Raw genomic sequence first — 20,524 nt, 5'->3', positions numbered from 1 at the left:
TCAATTCTTCCTGTTGTGACCACTTGGAAGGAATTTATCAAAGGACTGAGTAAAGTAGCCTGGGAGTAGCTTGGCTCCTTTACCTCCCACCACGCCTACTTCACCCAGACTGCTGGCTGGACTTCTGGCACCAGAAGGAATCACAGCCAAAATGATGGGTCTTCTGGGTATGGGTGTCTCATGCCTGTAATCTCAGCGACACTGAGGCAGGGTGATGGCAAGTTCAAGGCCAGCCTTAGCAATTTAGCGAGGTTCTGGGCAACTTGGTGAGTCTCAAATAAAAAGGGCTAGGATGTAAATCAATGGTAAAGCACCCCTGGGTTAAATCCCCAGTACTCTCAGTAATGCCTGGAGCACAGTGGGCCCTAAAAACACCATCTCCAGACACTCCTCAGAAAGTGAGTCCTCCTTTCTTACAGAGCAAGAGCTGGTAAATGAAACAATTAGATTCATACCATTTTGTCATTGCCTATTACCCTGACCACAGGCCTGTCTCCTGAAGGTTCCTGCTGTTCTGAGTACAGGACCAAGAACTGCTGCCCAGTCCAGCCCTCAGATGATCCTAGGGCAGGTCTTCATGTGTGTATCCCGTCAGTGCTGGGCACAGTGCCAGAACTGAGTGAACACTCATGAAGATTAATCCTCACCCTAGTCCTTCACAGAAGGGGCACTTAGTTGGCCAGTGGTGGTGAACCAACTCTTCCTTAAGCTACCAGCAGAGGGAGCCCAAATCTCACAGGTGAAAAAGGCTGACGAGACTGTGGAGCGGTGGTGATGGGGGACTGAGCTTCTTGTTTTGGTCCTGGGGACTGATCTCAGGAGCACTTTACCACTGAGCTACATTCCTAGTGTTTTGTTTGTTTTTGTTTTTTTAATTTTTAATTGTTTCACTAAGTTTTTGAGTCTTTAAATTGCTGAGGCCAGTCTTGAACTTGTGATCTACCTCAGATTTCCAAGTGGTTGGGATTAGACATGTGCCACCTCACCAGGGTGGAGGCCTTTCTTGATGTTGGCCCTTCTCCTTCAGAAAGCAGGACTCCTAGACATTTGTGGTCACCATAAGGGTAAACCCTCCACCACACCCATCCCAGAAGAACAGAGTCAATGCCCCTGCTGGGGCTGGGTGTTAGGTGCAGATAGGGAAAATGTGGCCTGGTGTACACCTCGGGACCAAATGACTGCTCCCTGACCTCAAGTCACCACCACTTGCTACCCATCAGTCTGCCAAATGCCTGAGCTGGGGAGAAGATAACAGCTATAGGGCAGTTGGTCTTCCAGGCCCCTTAAGAACAGGGTACAGGGCCCCTTAAGTCCAACCTCTTCCCCTTCCTGTTCCCCTCTGAAGGGACAGATTTATGGACTTCCCAGATGAGTCCCCATTACTGTAACCCCAAAAGCCTATGCACCCAGATCCCAGGACAGTCTTCTCTGCTTTCCTACTGATTCCCTGGCAGGACCTGACAAGGATGCCAAGTTCTAGGGGAAAATTCTGCACTGAGGTGAAACAGATCTGACTGTAGCTCTTACAATGTCCCAGGCAACCTCAACAAGTCTCTCAACCACCTCAAACCTGTTTCCTTATCTGCCAAACGGGCCAGCTCTTGGCTTATTTACTCCACTGAGTTGTTAAAAGATGAAACAAGATAATGTTTGCAAAAATGTTTTGAGGAAGTATAAAGTTTTGCAAAAGTATTAGGAAGACCAGAACTACAGCCTTGGAGCACAGAACAGAAAGGTCCCAATTCTTTTTCTAATATTGTCTATTTGTGTCCCCCAAATGTCCAAGGGTAAGGTCCTTTGCTGGATGTCTTTCCCCACAGGCCCATTTCCTTTTGCAATAAAATGACCCAGATGCTGCAGGCTGGCAGCTCCAGCTCAGGTTTCAGTGCAGGTTTATTTCAGTTTTGTTTTATTCCAGGCAAGTGCTTATTACATGGATAGTATTCATGTCTCAATACCTAAAGTCTTGGAGCATGAACAGCCACTAGAATACAATTCAATAGTAAAAATACAATATGTACAAAATTAGGGGTTTTTGTAGTTTTTTGTTTTGTTTTGTTTTCCCACACAGCAGATGTATCCAAACACATAAAAATCTCTACAGTCTGGGGTCGCTACAGTTTATATTTTAGGAGACGGAGACACAGTAACCGAGTCCTCACTGTAAACAAGGGCCACCTCTTTGGGGTTTGGGGGTGGGACCCTGGGATGGGGGGAGAAGCAGTTGTTCCCAGAGAGCAGGGGTTATGGGGACCCAACTACCCTCCAGGCATTTGCTGCTCTTCTTTGGCCCCCCAAGGAACCGTCCTCCCCCTCTCCCCGAGGTAAAGACTCCCAGCCAGTGAGCCACTCTGAACATCAAAAGGTAAAACACGCATGAGAGGTAAGATGTGTGTGTATGTGTGTGTGTGTCCCAGGCTGGAAGGGCTAGGGAGGGAAGGGCCAGGCGGTCCCACAGGGTGAGGACAGATGTGGTCCTAACAGCTCAGAAGGGAGATGCCCAAGGAAGGGCTGGAAGGTGGCTGTCCACTTGGGCACACGGCATCACAGCGTTCACAAACAACAAAACAGCAACAACACCCATTGTCACCAATCTGGACATAGTCATTCGGCACTAGATTTGGAGGCCCCCACTACTGGGGGGTGGGGGAAGGGCGGGTAGATGATGAGGTATCTGTGTGGGCCTGAGGGCAACTGGCCAACACAAGTTTGAACTCTGGAACTGGCCTCAGGACGTTGGGAGAGGTGAACACAGGGCTGGGTGGGGGTGTCGCCAAAGTGCTCTGAATGTGCAGGCACCAACCTCTGCTCTTCCCACTGTCACACTAACAGCAAAGCTGACCCCCTGGAGCCAGGGTGTCAGTGTGGAGGTGGCCTCAGTGGCAGGGAAGAAGCCAGCCTGTGGGGCAGGATTGCTGAGTTTGGGTAGGGAGAGTGCCAAGGTCCTCCCACAGGTCCCAGGGGAGACCTGGTCCTAGGCCGCCCCTTCTCCACTCCAGGGAGTCAAATGAGAATAAGCAAAGTCCCCTGGGAGGGCTCTGGGACGAGGGGAGAACTGGAAGGGTTCTTAGAGCATCTAAGAAGTGTTATTTCCAGGGAGAACCTATTCAAAACCTTTGCTGGCCGCCTCAGCGCCTGCAGGCAGGGCACTTCCAGGGTCCTGAGCTCTCCCTTCCTGGTTCTGCCTGCCCAGAACCCTCATCAACGCAAACTTCACACCTAGGGACACTCAATTCCTCTCTCCCCCCACAACCAAAAGGCCATCGGTGAGTGTCCAGTGGGGAGCTGAATGTGCACGTGTGCGTGTAACTGAGTGTGTCTGACACAAGGCCACTTGTAATAAATATCCACATAAAGAAAAGCCAAAACAGAAGAGGCAGGGAACTTAGCATCCCCTAGCACAGAATCCCTTGCTTTTCCCTGCCCCAGGCTCAGTCCTCCTCTTGACCCAACTAAGGCCCTTTCCTCAGAGAAAGGTGGTGGTATGCTGCAGCACCAACAAGGGAGGGGACCCTCAAAACTGCACACTAGAAAAAGGGAGAAGAAGGGACAGAAACAGGAGGGAGCAGAAACAGCAGCTCCTGAGTCACTAACCCCCAGTTCTGGCCTGGCTGCCATCTCTAAGTCCCCAGGGCCTGTTTGGGGAAAGGTTCAGGGCTTTGGCCACACCCCTGGATTTGATGCCTTAAGGCTGAGATTTCTAAGCGCCTGGAAGCAAGATCACCTGCCAATCCATGTCTTCCAAGCTGGAGGAGGCCCCAAACCCACAGATGCCCAGGTTTCCCCATGCCCTGGGAGAGTGCCCCACAGAGCAAAGATAAGGGAACCAGGAGTGAATGGTAGACAGCACCTCCCGGCTGCCTTCTGAAATCAAAGGCCAAGCCAAGGATGGGGATGGAGGACCAGATTAGTTCTCCTCCCAGGCCAGGCCTGGGAAGCTGCAGGGACAGGGGAGGAGGGCGGAGAGACAAGCTCCCCCTTCCCCAGCCCCAACCTCAGCCTGCCCTCCAGAGGCCAAAAGCCAGTGGCAAGGGTTGAAAAGCTTGGCAACAGCTTGGGTTTTGTTTATTGTTGCTAAAAAATCATTTTAAATAGTTTCCACGGTAAGAAATCATAGTGACCCCCAACTAGGTCAAAGAGCTCCATGCATGGGCACCCACCTATTTGGGTCTGACTCCAGACTAGCCACTTCCTAGGGTCTGTCACCTATACTCACTACCTGTCCTCAGCCTTCTGGGCCAAGTGGCTTCAGTTCTGCTTCCCCATTTCCCCTCCAAAGGCCTGGGAAGAAAACACTGAGGCTGGGATTTGAGGGCCAGGTGCTCAGCCACCCCCCAGAGAGAGCAATAGCAGCAGCAGTACAAGGTGGGCAGGATAGGGAGAAGCCAGAGAACACGATGTCACATCGTGTTGATCGTGGGGGACAGGCAGGAGTGGCAATGGGGCTGGCACCAGGCCGGATGGGTGGCACATCCACTAGTATGTCCACATCAGTCATCAAGTCCCAGTGCAGTGGGGTAACTCCCTGCCCTGTGCCCAACTCCCTGGGGCACCCCCTTCCTTGGCTCAGAGTCTTTGTACCCCCTTCCCCTAAGAGGCCTGGGGGTGTATGGGTGGGGTGGGCCTGGGCCTGGCTGGAATGTGTGGAGCTGGTGGGTGAGAGAGTAAGGGACATGTCCCCCTCCCCGCCCCCACTCGGGGGCCTGAGTGGCCTCATCCTCAAGCCAGCTTGAGCGTGCTGACTGGAAAGGAGGGCATGGTGACCATGGTCACAGGGTTGAGCACTGTCTGGCCCACCAGCTGGGGGTGGTGTACCACCTGGGCCCCAACTGCTGGCTTTGCCATGACTGTAGCTGGGGGCCCCAGTCCGGCTGTGCCATTCACTTGCTGGTGCGAGAGGGTGTGGGCAATGTGGCTCACTGCCACTGGCTGGCTCACTGCCACAGGCTGTGGGTACAAGGGCAGCTGGGAGCCAAGGTGGGCCACATGGTTGAGGGTGGCAGGGTGCACTGTGATGTGGCCAATGGGAGGTGTGGCAGGTGCCAGCTGCACTGCAGGGCTAGGGGCCGAGGGGGCAATGTGGGCAATGTGCTTGCCGCCTGGTCCCTGTAGAACGTGGTTCACAGTCTGGATGACTGAGGCATGAGTGGTAGCTGTGTGGGCAATGACTGTGGAGCCGCCCCCAGCAGTGGCCACCAGATGGGCTGGGGCTGGTACCAGTGTCTGGGCAGGAGTGGCTGGTGGGGGAGGAGGGGTTGGCAAAGGGGTCTTCTGTTGTGGCGGCTGCGGCTGCGCAGGCAGGTGAGCAGGAGACAGGGCCACTGGGTGGGGATGGGGGTGGGGATGCGGGTGGGGAGGCAGAGGTGCAGGGGCAGTGCTGGGGGGTGGCAGGGTGGACTTCAGCAGCTCCGGTTGGGGACGATGGCTCAGTTTAGGTGGGCCCAGGCCTGCCCGGTCCTCCTCCATATCCTCGTCTATGTTGTCCTCACCCTCTGTGGGGAACAGGGCAGGGAGCATGTCAGAGGGTTTGGGAAACAAGTGGTAGAAGGTACTGATGCCCAAGGGAATTTGGGGAAATAACAGGGCTGGGGCAGGGGGCATCTTTTCTACCAGGCAAAAATCTGGCCAGGGGAGCTGGGGACAACATTTGAGCATGGTGGGAACAGTGCAGGGGCCAGGGCTCACCGGAGGCTGTTGAGGTGGAGGCCTGGTCGTCCTCAGGCTGGCACGTCTGCCGGAGCACACGGTCAATCTCCAGCACATCCATCCACTGGCTCAGCTCGTGCTTGAGTTCTGCCAGTCGCTGTTGTGTGGCAATCTTTTCCCGTGCCAGTCGCTCCATCTCGTGTTCATACTCCTTTTCCTTCCTCTTCAGGGACTGAGGGACAGGGCAAGGAATAGCAGGGTACCCTGAGCAGTAGCCACAGAGCTCACGGTATCTCAAAATCTCTCTCCACATCAGCAGGCCCACAGGAACAAGTCTGCAGTGACCAGGGGGCCCAGCAGGAGTGAAGTCGCTGGAGACCATGCCTGACTTCTCCTCCATGACTCTGCCAGCAAGGCCCAGCGTCTCAGGCAGAGGGCTCTTGGGCAGGTGCTACTGAAGTGAGCACAGGTCCGAGACAGCTCTGACCCAAGCAGGGAGGCCTTTCCTCATCCTCCACCTTGACTCGGCCCTGAGGGGCTTCACTGCCTCTTGCCCCATCTCTCCTTGTAGCCTTTCCACTTCCAGGGTCACACCCTAGGTTTCCATCACCATTCATTCCACTCTGCTCAGTCACTGATGCCACAAGCTACCCTCCTTACAACCCATTCCCAAAGATTTCCCAAACAATCCTCAAATTCTTTCCACCCCATCATTTACTCATCCTTTAGTAAATTCAACATCCTTAAAATAGGACCCACTGTATTTTGTGACAGTATCCCCTCCCCATCTCCTCCTGAGCAGTTTCTGGATCTACATCTCCCTTCTGACCTCCTGGCTACTCCCCACCTGTGCTGCCTCTACACAATGCTATTTACACTCTGGTCCCCACCCAGTACCCTGCCCATAGCTTTCTGGAATCCATAGGCTGCTGGGCCCCCAAATCCTGGAATGTGCCCCACTGGCCAACAAGAAATGTTCCCAGGGAACTTGATAGCACCCTGACTCTGCTGAGTACCCCTGAAGAAGCTTCTGTCCTCCATAGGTTCCAGGTCAGTCCTTCCCTACCATGCCGATACTACCCACTTTCCTAAGAACACAGGAGGGGTTCCCTTATCCATGGTACCATCTCCTTTTACCTCTCAGGTGCTGACCTTTCACACTAGGCATGACTGCTCTATCATAAGCATCTCCGGTTTTCCTGTGCACAGGCTTATTTAGCATCTCCAAAAGGCCAGCTCATATCCTACTTCTAAGCTCCTGTCTACACCAGTCAGGAGTGTGTCTGATTCTTGACACTTCATTAACCCAATTCTTTTATGTCTCACAGGCTTCCTTGTTAGCAGTTTCTCCTTACCTAGGCATGTCATGATCACTGTATCCACCAGACAAGGCAGATATTCCTGCTCTTGCTGCCTCCTGAGTCCCTTTCTCCATCTGCTCCGAAGCACCTAGCTTCCAAGGTTTGCCAGTCATATCTAGGTAGAGCACGCACAGGCTCTTCACAAACCAAAATGAACAGCTTGTCTTAGTTTTCTTCTCTGAACCCTCTCTGTCCTGACCCTCACGTGTAAATCCTTCTGCTTCCAATCCTCAGTCTTACCTGCTCCTGCTCCACACCTGAGTCCCCACCTCTTCCACTGTCTTTCCCGAGCCTAAGGCCTCACCAGGATATCCCCTGCCTCAAAGCCCTTCTCAGCACTTATACCACACAGCTATTAAATGGGAGACTGTCAGATGGGACTTTGAATCAGACACTGGCTCATAAGATCACCCAAAATTTCATGTGTTGACGTTTTGTCTTTCCATTTCTACACACATTGTTCCTGTTCAACCTTCAAGTGAAGGTAAGAACTGTTCTGTTAATTTTCACCCCTGATCCTACCAGTGGCCAGAAGCTATTCAGGGTGCTTTCTCAACCCCAGGGGAAGACCTGTGAGCCTGCTGCCCTGTTTTCCAGTGAGCACTTTAGTTCCCACCTCTGTTGTGTCTCTCCCCTTTGTGGCAGGAGAATCACAGGAGCCCAGCAGACTCAAGTCTCCTTTGCTTCCACTCCCTTGAGGAAGTCTGCAGTTTTGCAGAATTTTTTTCCTGACTTGGCACAGCAATGTCTTCAACCCCACCTACCTGCTAGGCCCAACCTCCTTACACTCCTCTTGCAGCCCCAACTCCTTGCACTTCTGACCTCAACAGTGAAAACCATTAGCACCTCCAACACATACCCAGATAGAGCCATGTCCTATACTGGTCTTGACACCTCAGTCCCTGACCACTCAGACCCCCATCTATCACCCTGGCACTGTTTAACCTTCTTCTCCCCATATTTCTGCTAGAAAGAGTAGTAAACACCTTCCCTCCCCCTATACACATACACACCCATGTGTGGCTTCTCACCTGGCTCTGCCCCTGAGGGCTGGACAGGACATCAGATGAGGCAACATCGACAGGCCCTTGGTGACTCAGCCCTCACTTGAACCTGGTGGCTGGGGGCTGGAAGCGTCATCCTGAACTCTACCCACTTGCAGGGAGGCTAGACTTCTGGGTCAGAGGGAGAGAGTGTCAGGGGCCAAAACCTCTTCTCATCTAATCCAGTTCCCCAAAGGCCTACATGCAGGCCACTGCAAAGTTTCCCCAGGATCTAATGTTAGTCCACACTGCTTTGTTTTTTGCTTTCTATGGTGTTGGGGACGGGATCCAGGGCCTTACACGTGCTGGGCAAGTGCTCTACCCACTGAACTACACCCCAGCTCAACACTTTGTTGTAAACCCACTTCCTTTCTTTGACTACCTGGATGCATATGTCTCCTCTTCCTGTCTGTGTCCACACCTAGGTTTTCCTCAAAACCTTTACCACCTCCAAGCAACACTGGAGTCCAGCTGAGGGTTATGCCTTCCTATAGCCTCGTGCTCTCCATATATCACCACAGCACTCCAACCACTCGGCTCTATTATTCTAACCGGTTCCAACTTTTCACTCTCATCCTGCAGTCCATGTCTCTGCATGACAACCCTTCTGACCATCTTTTACTTTCAAAAATGCATCCTCCTTCCTCCTGCTGGAGAAACTGCGGCCTATCCTGGGCTCTTTGTCCTCTACTTTGCTACATTCACTTCAACTTACTCTGTAGGTCTCAATTCCAATGTCCTTTTTTCAGCAATGACTTCCCTAACTTCCCAGAGCAGATCCTGACAACCCTGTCCCTATTGTACCCTCATGGCATAATCCTCTCTGTTAGTGCATTTACAATCTGCCACAAGATCAAACCTTACAGGACAGAAACCCACCCTTTCTTCTCAGCTCTCCATTGCATCCTTAGAAGCAGTCTCAGGGCCTGGCTAAAAGTAGCTGAAGGAAGAAATAAATCAGTGAACTCGAGAGTTTCTAGAGTCTTGTGAGTTTTCTACTGTTCCTGCCTCCACTGCAACACCCACACAAGCATTTATGGTAAGCATGAGGTACCTCCCACTTCCTACTCAGCCCAAGTCCCGTACTAAGGAGCTTTATTGGACAGACTCCAGAGTCTCTATTTCTGAATTATTTTCATACTTGGATTTCCCGCCCCAAGAATGCACCTATAGAGGAACTTGCCATTTTATCCTTGCTATTTCTCGACTACTGAATTTACATTACCACGAATTACTTGCCTGAACAATCTCAATCCTCCTAATATCTCTGGGGCACGATTACCTTTTTCCTACTTAGAATCACCATACAAAACAAAAAATTGATATTCATAGAAAATGTCACCGCATGTCGACAAGGATTTGCTAAGAGATCACATGGTCAAGAACGAATAAATTATACCTAAGCCGGAATTCTGCAAAAATATCCCGGAAATTAGCTATCCTGCCTTTCACAGCCTCTGCGGGGGTGAGGGGGCACTCCCGGGTACTCAGGCCACCGGCAAGGCCCCGCCCCTCCTGGAGCACGCGCGCACCCACGCGGACAGGCTTTGCTGCGTCACTCCCCATCCGCCGCACCCTCCCTGGGCGCGCCCAGGAGTCCCGCCCCGAGCCCGGCCCAGCCAATCGGTGAGCTCGGGCCCACCCCTCCCGGCTGCCGGGAAGCGGCTTGGATGCGCGCCAGTCCCTCCCTCTTGCCGGTAGGGCGGGCGGAAAGGCGCGCGTTTGCAGGAGGCATGGAGGGAGCGGCCAGGAGGCGCAGCAGCGAACAGGGCCTCCGCCCCCACCTCCGGCAACTCAGGCTCCAGTTACTTCAGAGCTGTGACCCTGCTCTCCAAGCCAAGGTGGCTGGCGAGACGCCACACCCCCTCTTGGCCACCCTTCCCACTGGGGCTGTGACGCCGTCCATTCCCCCCAGGCTTCCCAAGTGGACTCACAGAGAGACCCGGGGCTCACCCCAACCCCCAGGTCCCGCGCAGCAGGGAGCCTTAAGTCCCTCCCACTCCCCAACGGCTCCGGGTCTCCGCGGCAGTCGAGCGTGGCCGCCAGGCCCATCCCCCATGATTCCCTCGGCACGCGGAAACCCTAGCCGGTTTCCAGGGAAACCGAAACTCCAGGCCGTCATGGCAACTGTCTTATCTGGCAGCAGCCACCACTACTGCAGAGCGGAGTCACGGCCCAAAGGGAGAGGACACATGGCTAGGAGGGCACCCAGAAAAGAACCCCCTCTTTTCAACGGAGACGGAAGAAAAACGTGACTTTTTTTTTTTTAAAGGTTCTGTAACCCCGGAGTTGTTAGCTACCCACGTAACACCGCAGCATTCCCTAATTCCCAAATTCGGGTCATGGCATGTTATTGCTCGAACCAAAAATATCTTCATTTTGTGGGGTACATGCGGGGGCTTCACCTGAGCGCCACAGTGTTGACGGAGACCACGCCCAAGTGTCCCCCCTTCCCTTCCCCCGCAACAGCCACTAGCGACAGCCACTCGGGACTAATCCGGGCTTCCGCCCAGGGACTGCGAGCGAGAAGACGACTGGCCTGGTGCACTAACAGGCACAAAGTGAGGGGTGGACACAGGGTTTGCACGGAGTGAGCCTACAGACCACAGCGCTGCAACTCCGGGCTGCGGGGGCTGCAAAAAACGAACCGCACAGGGGAGGGGCAGACCTGGGAGTGGAGCGTCGTGGCCGTCCCGCGCAGGCGCGCCCTTCTGCCCGCCCCCTCCCGGGCTGGGAAGCCCCGCTGACGTCAGCCCGCCATGTGCTCAGCGCCCGCGTGGAGGCGGGCGGGGGAGCCCAAGAGCGCGGGAGAGCGGGGCGGAGCCGCTAGAGGGAGGAGGACTGCGGAGCCGGGAGGAAGCTGGCTCTGGGCCGTCGCTGGCACCGCCCGGCCCTGCTTCCTCCCCCATACCTGGATGTACCGCAGCGCGGTTCGCAGCACACTCAAATTCGAGGTCTTCTTGTCGTCCACGTTAGGGATGTTGCGCTTCAGGGTCTCAAAGCATTCCTTCAGATGGGCCCTCCTGGGGAGAGGGAGCAAGCACCGGTCAGCCAGCGCCGGGAGGGGCGGGGGGGGGGCGGAGAAGGAAGGCCCAGGGGGAGATTTGGGGCACCAAAGATGGGCGAGTCCGGGGGGCGGGCGGGATGGGTCCAAAGTCACACACGCACGCACACACACCTGTTTTTCTCCAATTTGTTGTGGACTTCTCTGGTTCCGATCCTGAAACCCAGACAGACAGGAGGCTCAGGGAGGAGGGCCTGATTAGGCTGCCTTCCTGACCCCCTGCCGCCAAACCCCAAATGCCACAGGTTTTTTTGTCCCCAACATTCTCTCTGGAGCTATAAAAACAGCAGTGGAAGGTGTTCACTCCCTGGAGGGCACATCTACACTCAACTCTTGTAACCCTTCATCCCACCTGTCCAACTGAGGGCATAGAAGGATTCCTTGGTCTCAGAGAGGTAGCCAGTTGAGCCAGACCCTACCCGAGAAGCCCATAAGTCAATAGTCTGAAAAGGCCTGGAAATGCCATAAACCCTAACCTTGGAAAGAGTCAGGACACAAAAGTCTGAGAACAGAGGGCAAAGGCCATACATCCATTCCAGGATACAGATGGCACAATGAGAATGTGTCCAAATATAGGAGGTGCTTTTAGGTTAGGCAGGATATGCCTAGAAAGGTTAGTTCAGTAAGGTACCTTCTCTTACACACACAACCCACAGGGTGGACAGTTCTCCTGTCCAACCCCCCAGCCCCAAGTCTGCCATAGCTCACTCACCCCCCAGGCCTCTTCTTCTGTTCACTGGATTTGACTTCTTCAGCGGGTGCCAACTTCAGGGTCCCAAGCGCAGGTGGGGGTGGCTGCTGGGGGGCCAGCTGAGGCTGGACTCCAGGGTGTGGTGCTATGGTTAGGATGGGTGTTGGGAGGGGCTGCAAAGGCTTGGGGCTGCCAGTGGGTGCAACAGTGGTCTTCGGGTCTGGCAAGAGGGGAGCAGGGGGGGGCACCTGTGGCCTAGTAGGCAGGGGGGCTGGCTCCTTAATGCTGAGTCCAGGGGTGCTGACCAGGGCTGGTTGACGAGGTACCAGGGGCAGAGGCTGAGCTGCAGGAGGCAGTGGTGGGGGTGGGGGCAGTGGCTGAGGGGAGTTGGTCACTACAGGAATAGGAATGACAGTCAGTGGTGTGGGGGTGGCAAGTGGGGGTGGGGGTGCTGGTGGGGGTGCTGGCGGGGACAGGGGGAGGGGTGGTGCCTCGATGCGAGGTTCCTCCACAGGCAGAGCATGTGCCAGCCTGGCCAGGCTACTAGCCTTCTTCTGTTCCTGCTCCCGCTCCCGCTCCAAGCGAAGCCGCTCCTGCTCCTCTACACAGAGAAAATACGAGTGGTGGTAGGGTTTCCTCAGCAGGGCTTTCTGTCCTCCAACCCTAAGTCATCCTCTGATCCTATCCCACTCTGCTCAATGAGCCCTGCCCACCACACATACCCAACCATGTCCAGAGAAGGATTTGGTAAATGTTGGAGACACAGCAGTGAACAAACAAAGCAGGCCTGGTCCCTGCCACTGGAGTTCACAACCTGGGGCAGAGGGTGGAATGACAAGTGATGGGATGCCAGACCAGACTGGAGGAGGGATGGGATGTGGGGAGGCAGAGCAAGAGTGGAGAGACAGGATGCTGCAGACCTGGCAAGCTGAAGGTTGAGGGGGTTCACAGATGATGAGCAGGAAGGGTCAGGAGCAACAGGGCTGATGAACCCAGAGGGATAGATGAGATAGGTCACAGAGCTGAGCAGAGGCCAGGCCACAAAAGACTGCTCAGGCTAACACAGAAGAATGGAGGGGGACACTGGTAGATCACGGCTTCTGTGAAAGGCTTTCCACAATAGTTTCCAAGCACCTTGTAGAATGCAGACAGAATCTTCATTTGATAAATGAGCTCAGAGCAGCAAAGTGTTTGTCGAGGGTAACCCAGCAAGTCTCCTGACACCTAGCTGGATGTCCAGTACTTCTGATACTTGCTGTGTCAACACAAGTTCAGCATGTGTCCTCTCACATACACTTACCTCCTCCCATTCTCACAAGAGCCCCATGTCACAGGGCAGGGACATCACCTTTACCTCAAGAGGAAGTGGCCCAGGACTCACAGGCTAGGTCAAGGCCTATTTTCCTCAGAGACCATTCAGCAAACACACTTGCACCTTCTTGTGTTAGGACTTATTTCTCTCAAATCCCCCCATCCCCAGCAGCAGAAGCACAAGCTAGAAAGAAGTAGGCAGAAAGGAAGGTCTAGCAGGGCAACAGACTGGTTCGGCATTTGTGCTGGAAGCCCAGCAGGAAGGTGAGGCCTGCTAGGGAGCTGGCTGAACAGGGGAAGGGGCAGAGGCCTCTCCTGATCCAGAGGCCCCTCTTATCTCCCCACTGCCCAGTCATCTCTCAGGCCCTACCATTAAGTTCCCTGGATACAGAGCTGGGCCGCCTCTAGACCAGGAGGGTTGGACAGTCAGCCCTCTCCTGCCCCCAGTCACCACTGTGCTGACTAACAAAGCTGACAGCACTAGCTGATAGATACACCCCAAACACACAAGCCACCTCATATGAGGTGGGGCGGAAGCTAAGTCCTCCCTAGAGAGGAGGAGAGCACTGGCTCAGGAGCACCAGAAAAACCTGAGGCTCCAGGGCCATTTGGCCAATGAGCTAATCCAAGGTGAACCAGGCCTGCTCCTAGCCCCTCCCAAGGCAGGGAAGAGGCAAAGGAGGAAGTAGAAGGGAAGTGCTCAGCGGTTTCCCAGCAGTCAAGAGTTCAGGGCTGCCAATCCACGGGCCTCTTCCTATCTCCCCTGCCCTTCAGGAAGGAGAGCTACCAAGATGGAGCAGGCCTGCTCCAATAAGGAGAGGCCTTTCTCTCCCTGGCTTCTCCCCACCAGCATTGGCTTATGTTATGTTACAGCCCCAGAGAAAACCAGCCCCCTGTGGTCCAGATTCCCACAAACCACACTAGCAAGGAAGACTGCTAAGCTCCAGTCATAGAACCCCTCTCAGGCCCAGCCTGGGACACCCCCAGTATGCTTACTGCAAAACAAGGTCCTCAAGCTCTTAACACATAACACAGCCCCTACCTACACTCCTTTGACTGACCCAGAATCTAAACTTTCTTAGGCCTTGAGATAAGCTCACACTTACTGGGACAGCACCCCAAGGTCCAAGAACAGGTGCCCTGGGAGCCCAGACTGAATGGAAAACACATATTTTTTTGAGGTGCTGATGATGGAACCCAGGGCCTTGCTCATGTAAGGCAAGTGCTCTACTACTGAGCTATACTTCAAATCTTGTATTTTAAAGCAAGCCAAAGCTCACCTAGGAGATGGTAACTTCCTTTTTCCCTTCCTTCTCTCTCTTTGCCTCACCTAGAGCCAGGCAGGTGTGCCCCACAGGTGCCAGGAAATACCCAAGAAAATGGAAAAGGTCTATCACATCTGAACCAGCATTTTTTTTTTTTTTTTGTGGTGCTGGGGATTGAACCCAGGGCCTTGTGCATGCAAGGCATGCACTCTACCAGCTGAGCTATCTCCCCAGCCCAGCCCTATATTTCTTAACAAGAGTGAAGAATAGGGTTGCCCCAGGCCACAGCAGCCCACCAAAGATTCCTGCCCCTTTTCCCCAGCTCTGATTCATTTCCCATTCAGCAGTACACTGCTGGTTGCTGGGGCCTCCATCAGGAGCAATCCATGTTTAGGCTCTTTAGAAGAATGTTCTGCTGCACCCACAGGTACACTCTCCTTCCCTTATTCATGCACATGCATACTCAAGCATGTTCCCTTGGCTCTACCTATATATTGTCCCCAAAGAATTTAGCATGACCCTCTGAGGTAATCCGGGGGTCACAGCTCTAGCCCACAATGGTGCTGCCTGCCACCTTCCCAAGCTATTGTGGCCTAGGGACTCAGTGGGCATAGGGCTGGGAGCTGAAGGGGTCCAAAACTGGGTAGGCCCAAATGTGCTCAAGCATTGTCCTCACACACATGCTACCAGAGAGCTTTGCTCATATGGCAGGCCCAAGACAGGATATAGTCAGCAGCTTCTGGACACTCCAGTCAGCACCCTGGGAGAAGAGGGTCCAGTCCAAGTCACCTCCAAGAATACTAGGAAAGACCAGGCCCTACTAAAGAGCACCAGGATGGCCTTGCCCTTTCCTTACTCATTTTTCTCACACTTGCTCAAGTGCATATACATCCTCAGGTTCATCATGGGAACAAACTGTCTGGTCTAGGCCAGGAAACTTGCCCTTGAGGTTGAAAATGGGGACTGGCTGGCTCAGCTGGTAAAGTGCCTGCCTCTGAGCACAAGGCCTTTGGGTTCAGTCCCCAGCACCACACGAAAAGAAAAGAAAAGAAAAGAAAAGAAAAGAAAAGAAAAGAAAAGAAAAGAAAAGAAAAGAGAAGAAAAGAGAAGAGAAGAGAAGAGAAGAGAGAGAAAGGGAGAAAGAAAGAAAGAGAGAAAGAGAGAGAGAGAGAGAGAGAGAGAAAGAGAGAAAGAAGGGAATGGACAAGAGGACCCCGGTTCAGAGCTGCTCATCAGGTTCACATCTCATTCTCTTCTCTCGAATTCTTCCTACTCCAGTCAGAGGACAGAACCTCAAGAAGAAAATGAAGGTCTGATCATGTACACATGAGTTCTTGGAGTAGATTTAGCTTTCCAGCACTCACCCATCCCCAAGTCCCCCTGATCCAGTACCAAGAATCTATGACCCAGCGTTGGAACTTGGCTTGCCCCTATTTCTCACCACTTGGGGGAAGAGCAGGCCTTTGCAACATCTTAGGAAAAGCTGCTTTTTAGTGTTCTCTTTTAAGTGCTGTATACATCATCCCCTTCGATTTTACTGGTCAGCTCTGGACTTACTTAATTGGGCAAGGATGGAAGGGTTGACAATGGGGTCTTTTCCCCTTTCCCATGTGGCTGGGTAGCCTTCAGGTAAGGTGAGAGTGAAATGAAGCTTCCCTGGGGAAACAGCAGGGTCAATCTGGTTCATCTCTAGCAGTGCCTGGTACATAGTGGGGACACATTGGCACTCTTGAATTGCATATATTGATGGTGGCAGCAGGTGACTGTACAAACCGTGTGCACAGTCCTCTCTTCACTGCTGGAATCATGCTTAGGACATTCTGGGTCACCACCAGCACTGTCCATTACCTGACCCTGCTCTGGACCCCAAAGACAAGGGGGAGGGGCACGTGGGCGGATGTCCCAGCCCATCAGTTCTGCAAAGTCCAAGTATCTGGGTCTCGAATATCTCCAACGACTCTTGACCTTGAGAGGCTGGCTGGTCGTCTAAGCCTACAGACCTGCAGCTCCCCCACCCCATGACCGCTGCCATTCCCCCTGCCCATCGTGGAAACAGTGGCGGCGGCACAAGCCGCAGGGAGGCGAGTGCGCGCGCGCAGCGCAAGCACGCGCGCACACACACACACACACACACACACACACACACACCCCACACTACTACCTCCTGCATGACTCATCATTGAAGCAACAATAGGCAGAGAAAAAGGAAAGGAAGGCGAAGCACTCTCTCCGCCACAACCAACCAGTCGAGGGGTTCTGAGAGGACACAGAAGCCCCGAGAACTGCACACACAACTGTTCCCAGACTGAGGCCTCACAGTAGTCCGGAAAACAGAGATCTTTCCCCTCAATCTTTATTTCTGCAGCACCCTGAAGCTACAGACTACCACTAAAGGGCGCTTGAGGCTAGAACCATAAAATTCTCATCTCTCCTAGGGAGGGAACGACAAAGTTTACCCCTTCTCAGTTTGGCGCATTCCAGAGTATGACCGGGGGGTGTGCCTGGAGACCCTAATGGAACGGTCGGGGTTTAATGGGAAGATGTGAAATCTGAGCTCTAAGTGTCTCGTTGTCCTGCAATCTGAGGTTTCCTTCACCTTAGGATAAAAACAAGGCTCGGGAGGAAAAACGAGGAGCATAGCTCCTCCTTCCCCAGAAAAAGGCTCTCCGTGGGAGATGCCCAGCGGTCAGGGCCCGGCCACCGACTGGGCAAAAGGCCCCTAACCAGCCCCCGCCCAGGCCCCGCCCCCGGTCGAGCGCGAGGGCTGCTAGGAGGGGCCGGGCCGAGCCGTCCCCAGCGGGAGTGTCCCCCGTGCACGTGGTCGGGGGCGGGGCCCGTCCACGTCACCACCCGGTGTAACCAACGGGCTTGGAACGCAGGCACACGCAACATTCCAGCCTAGAGCGGGTTTGGAACGCGCAGACAAGCCACATTCCACACCGCTAAAGCCCGGCGGAGCGAGGGGGCCCGGGGACTGCCCCCAGCGACCCGCGGGCCACTTCGCAGACACTCAATCAGCCTGGCTCACACCCAAACCCCTGACGCGCGACCCAGCCCAGCTCTGGGAGGCGGGGTCAGCGGGGCTGGCCAGGATCATAAGACACGCGATGTCATTTCATTCTGCAAAGGCCGCCTCCGCCCCAAGCGGCGCGTAGATCTGCGGGGAGCGCCCCCCGCACCCTCCCGCCGGGGCCAGGGAAGCCGGAGAGCGGCTCGGCGTAGAGTAATCTCCACCCCCACCCCGTTACACACACGCCCACTTGTGAGCTGTACACACGTCCGTGTACACGTCCGTTCATCCTCTCCCGAGGCTCCCATCATACATCCCCGTGCACACACGCACGCACACGCGGGTCTGCCACCCCCACGCAACACCATTCCTCACCCTATCTCCCCCCCCCCCCCGGCTCACACACCCTCAGCGCTACGAAGGGCACAGTCGGCCCCCGTGAAGGGGCCCTCCCCACGGAAGGTGCACAGGGGTGCCAGGCAGTTGGGGTGGCGCCCGCAGAAGCTGGATCCCTGGCTGCATGTTAATGAATTCATTAATTATTTTTACTGCCCACATCACTCCTCCCAGGCGGCCGCTCTTGCGGGGAGCCGTGTGCTCTTCGCCTTCTCAGGCCACCCGAGAAGAGGGGGGGCTGCCTACGGTTTCGTGTGGGTTCGGGGGCCGGGGTCACTCGCATCCCCTTCCCGGTGCCCCAGGGGCCCAGCCCGGCCGCTCACCACGTGCTCTCTGTTGTTGCTGCGCTTGCCATTCCAGGAAGCGGGCCGCCTCCAGTAGCGTCTCTATGCTCATCGCGCCGAGAGCGGCCGGGGGCGCGCCGGGGCCGAATCTGCGGCCCGCGAGCCAGGCACAGGTCAGGCTGGCGGGCGGGCTGGAGGGAGGGATCACCTCCGGGGGGCGACAGGGTTGGGCGGCGCAGCGCACTCCTCAGAATAGAACGGGGGAGCACGGGGAGAAAAATCAGTCTCCCAAAATATTTGCAAAATATAAATTTGCAAATTAAAAAAAATCTGATGCAAAAAAAAGAGAAGGCGGCACTGCCTCTCTCCTTCCCCTCCCTCTCTTCCTCCCTTCTGATGCCTCCCGCCCCGCGGTCCCCGGGAGTCCCGCCGACAAGAAAGGGCTTTGCAACAAGATGGCGAGGAGGCACCGACACACACAACAAGGGAAGGAGCCGCGCTGCCCCCGGCCGCCGCCCCCGCTACTACACCGGGGCCGCAGCCAAAGCCCGGACCGGAGCCCCCCGCCCGCAGGGCCGCGGCGTCTCACGAACAGAGGGGCGGGGTCGCGTGGTGCTGGCCCCGCCCACTCGACGGCGCGCGCACACGTGGCCCGGGTGGGGGTGGGGGAAGAAGGAGCCAGGTTTGCGCGCTATGTTTCCGCTTTCCCGCCTCGCCCCGCCCCGATTGCAAGCCACAAGTTGAGCAAGGGGTGCGTGCTCGGGTCATTCACAACGAAATCTGTTCTGCTGAAGAGAAGGATGGAAAATGCAAGACTTAAATTAGCTCAAATAAGGAAATTCCAGGTCAGGGAAACAGGGCTGGCAGAGTCTAGTCTGACTGCTGGGTCTCCATTCTCCACCCACAAGTAACCTAAATCCCGCTACCACTGGACTGTTGCAATTCCCCTGGGATCCGCCTCTGGGCGGAGCTGACGGGTGCAGACTAAAAGAGAACAAGCGGAGGAAGCGGAGTCGTGTTCCGGTTCCACTTTTTGTCTCCGTTCCTCCCCCCGCAGTGCGTTCGCATCCTATTAGGCTACGTCACCCGGCCGCCAGCCAATAGGCGGGCAGGACAACACGGCATGGAGCAGCTCCACATGGACACCCCGCGCCGCCAGCCTTCTGTTTAAAGGGCCAGTGTCTGCAGGGTCACATTAGCGGGTGCAGATGGGGCCACTGGGTGAACACAGGGTGAGACACCTAAAGGGGAATCCCACAGTCATGCCCTGGCTTGCTTTGTACTTTTCACCACCTTCCCATTGAAAGCCAAGCCTTTCTCTTTCCTTCCCCCAAATTCTTGTCTTTGTCCAGGAGTGTCTGATATGGGTGGAGACTCCGAGTGTACCACCCCAGAGACGACCCTTTGCCCAGGGGACCAGTTAGTGAAGTCCAGGCGAAGCGTCCATATTCCAGGCCAAGGGGGCGTGGCCCAAATCGGGAACAACAACGTGGATGACGGAAGCCCGGCGCCGGGCTACCGAGACCCGGGACTGGGCGCTGGGCGCGTGGGGCGCGTGGGGCGCGTGGGGCGCGCGGGGCGGGGTAGCTGCGTTGGGTTTTAACAGCGCTCTCCCGGAGGCGGGCCCACGCCCTCCCGCCTCTCCTTGGCGGTAGTACTTAGGGAGCCCGGGTTAGAGGGCTACAATCAGAAAGACACTAGAGGTTAACTTGTCCAAATCCTCTCAATTTACAAATAAGGAAATAAATCCAGAGAAGGGAAGGGACTTGTCTGAGTTTATTTGATTTTCCATTGCTCCTCGCCACAGGAGGAGGAGGAGCCATTTATCCCCGACCCCATGAGCTACTCTGAAGTCAGTTCTGAGGCAGGTCCCCCAATTAGGGGGTGGGGGAAAAGAGGTATCAAATTGCTGGGCAGTAAGAGAGCTGACCACTTGACACATTGCGATTGGGCAACAAAAATCAACACCTGAAACCCAATTCTATTGTTATGCTTCTTTGGTAGAGGTCCCACAATCCCCATTGGTATATGGTTGGTGGTGACAGATACACGCTGGGCCGAAGGAAAATTTAGGGTACCTTAGAGCATAACTGTCTAGCTGTAACGTCCCAATCCTAGGTATAGGACCCTCAGTTATGGCCCCAGATTCCTTGGTTAACCAGTCTAAGGAACAGGGAGCAATGCCAGTGCTTTCAGGATCTGGAGCCTGGGTGTCACCATCAAGCACTGCCAGAAAGCAAATCTCTTTATAAGGGCCACTGAAAAAGGCCATCCTGCCAATCCATCCATCCCATTCAGACTGCGTCCTCAGAGGTATATTTGCCTATTTCCGGAACTAACTGGAGAAGAGCCAGTAGCATAGAAAGAACACTTCGCTCCTTTCTTTGAGGGCACCATGGTGCCCTGGGGGGCGGGGGGGGGGGAATCCCTGCACAGATGATCCTGGAAATCAA

The 20,524-nt window shown here is 54.9% G+C and overlaps 1 protein-coding gene across 1 annotated transcript; it reads right to left on the bottom strand.

Moving 5' to 3' along the window:
* Positions 1 to 1,901: 1,901 nt before the first annotated feature.
* Positions 1,902 to 18,566, bottom strand: MNT (MAX network transcriptional repressor). The gene is made up of 6 exons (XM_079130855.1): positions 18,111 to 18,566; positions 11,827 to 12,406; positions 11,229 to 11,270; positions 10,962 to 11,073; positions 5,686 to 5,878; positions 1,902 to 5,492 (listed from the first exon to the last, which is right to left on the bottom strand). Exons 1-6 carry the CDS (start codon positions 18,181 to 18,183, stop codon positions 4,720 to 4,722), a joined length of 1,773 nt encoding a protein of 590 aa, XP_078986981.1. The 5' UTR covers positions 18,184 to 18,566; the 3' UTR covers positions 1,902 to 4,719.
* Positions 18,567 to 20,524: the final 1,958 nt, after the last annotated feature.

The sequence above is a fragment of the Sciurus vulgaris genome (assembly GCF_902686455.1).
Source record: "Sciurus vulgaris genome assembly, chromosome: 3".
NCBI classification, from domain to species: domain Eukaryota; kingdom Metazoa; phylum Chordata; class Mammalia; order Rodentia; family Sciuridae; genus Sciurus; species Sciurus vulgaris.
Note: the sequence above shows the minus strand (reverse complement) of the source record. Positions and strands in the feature narration are given on the sequence as shown.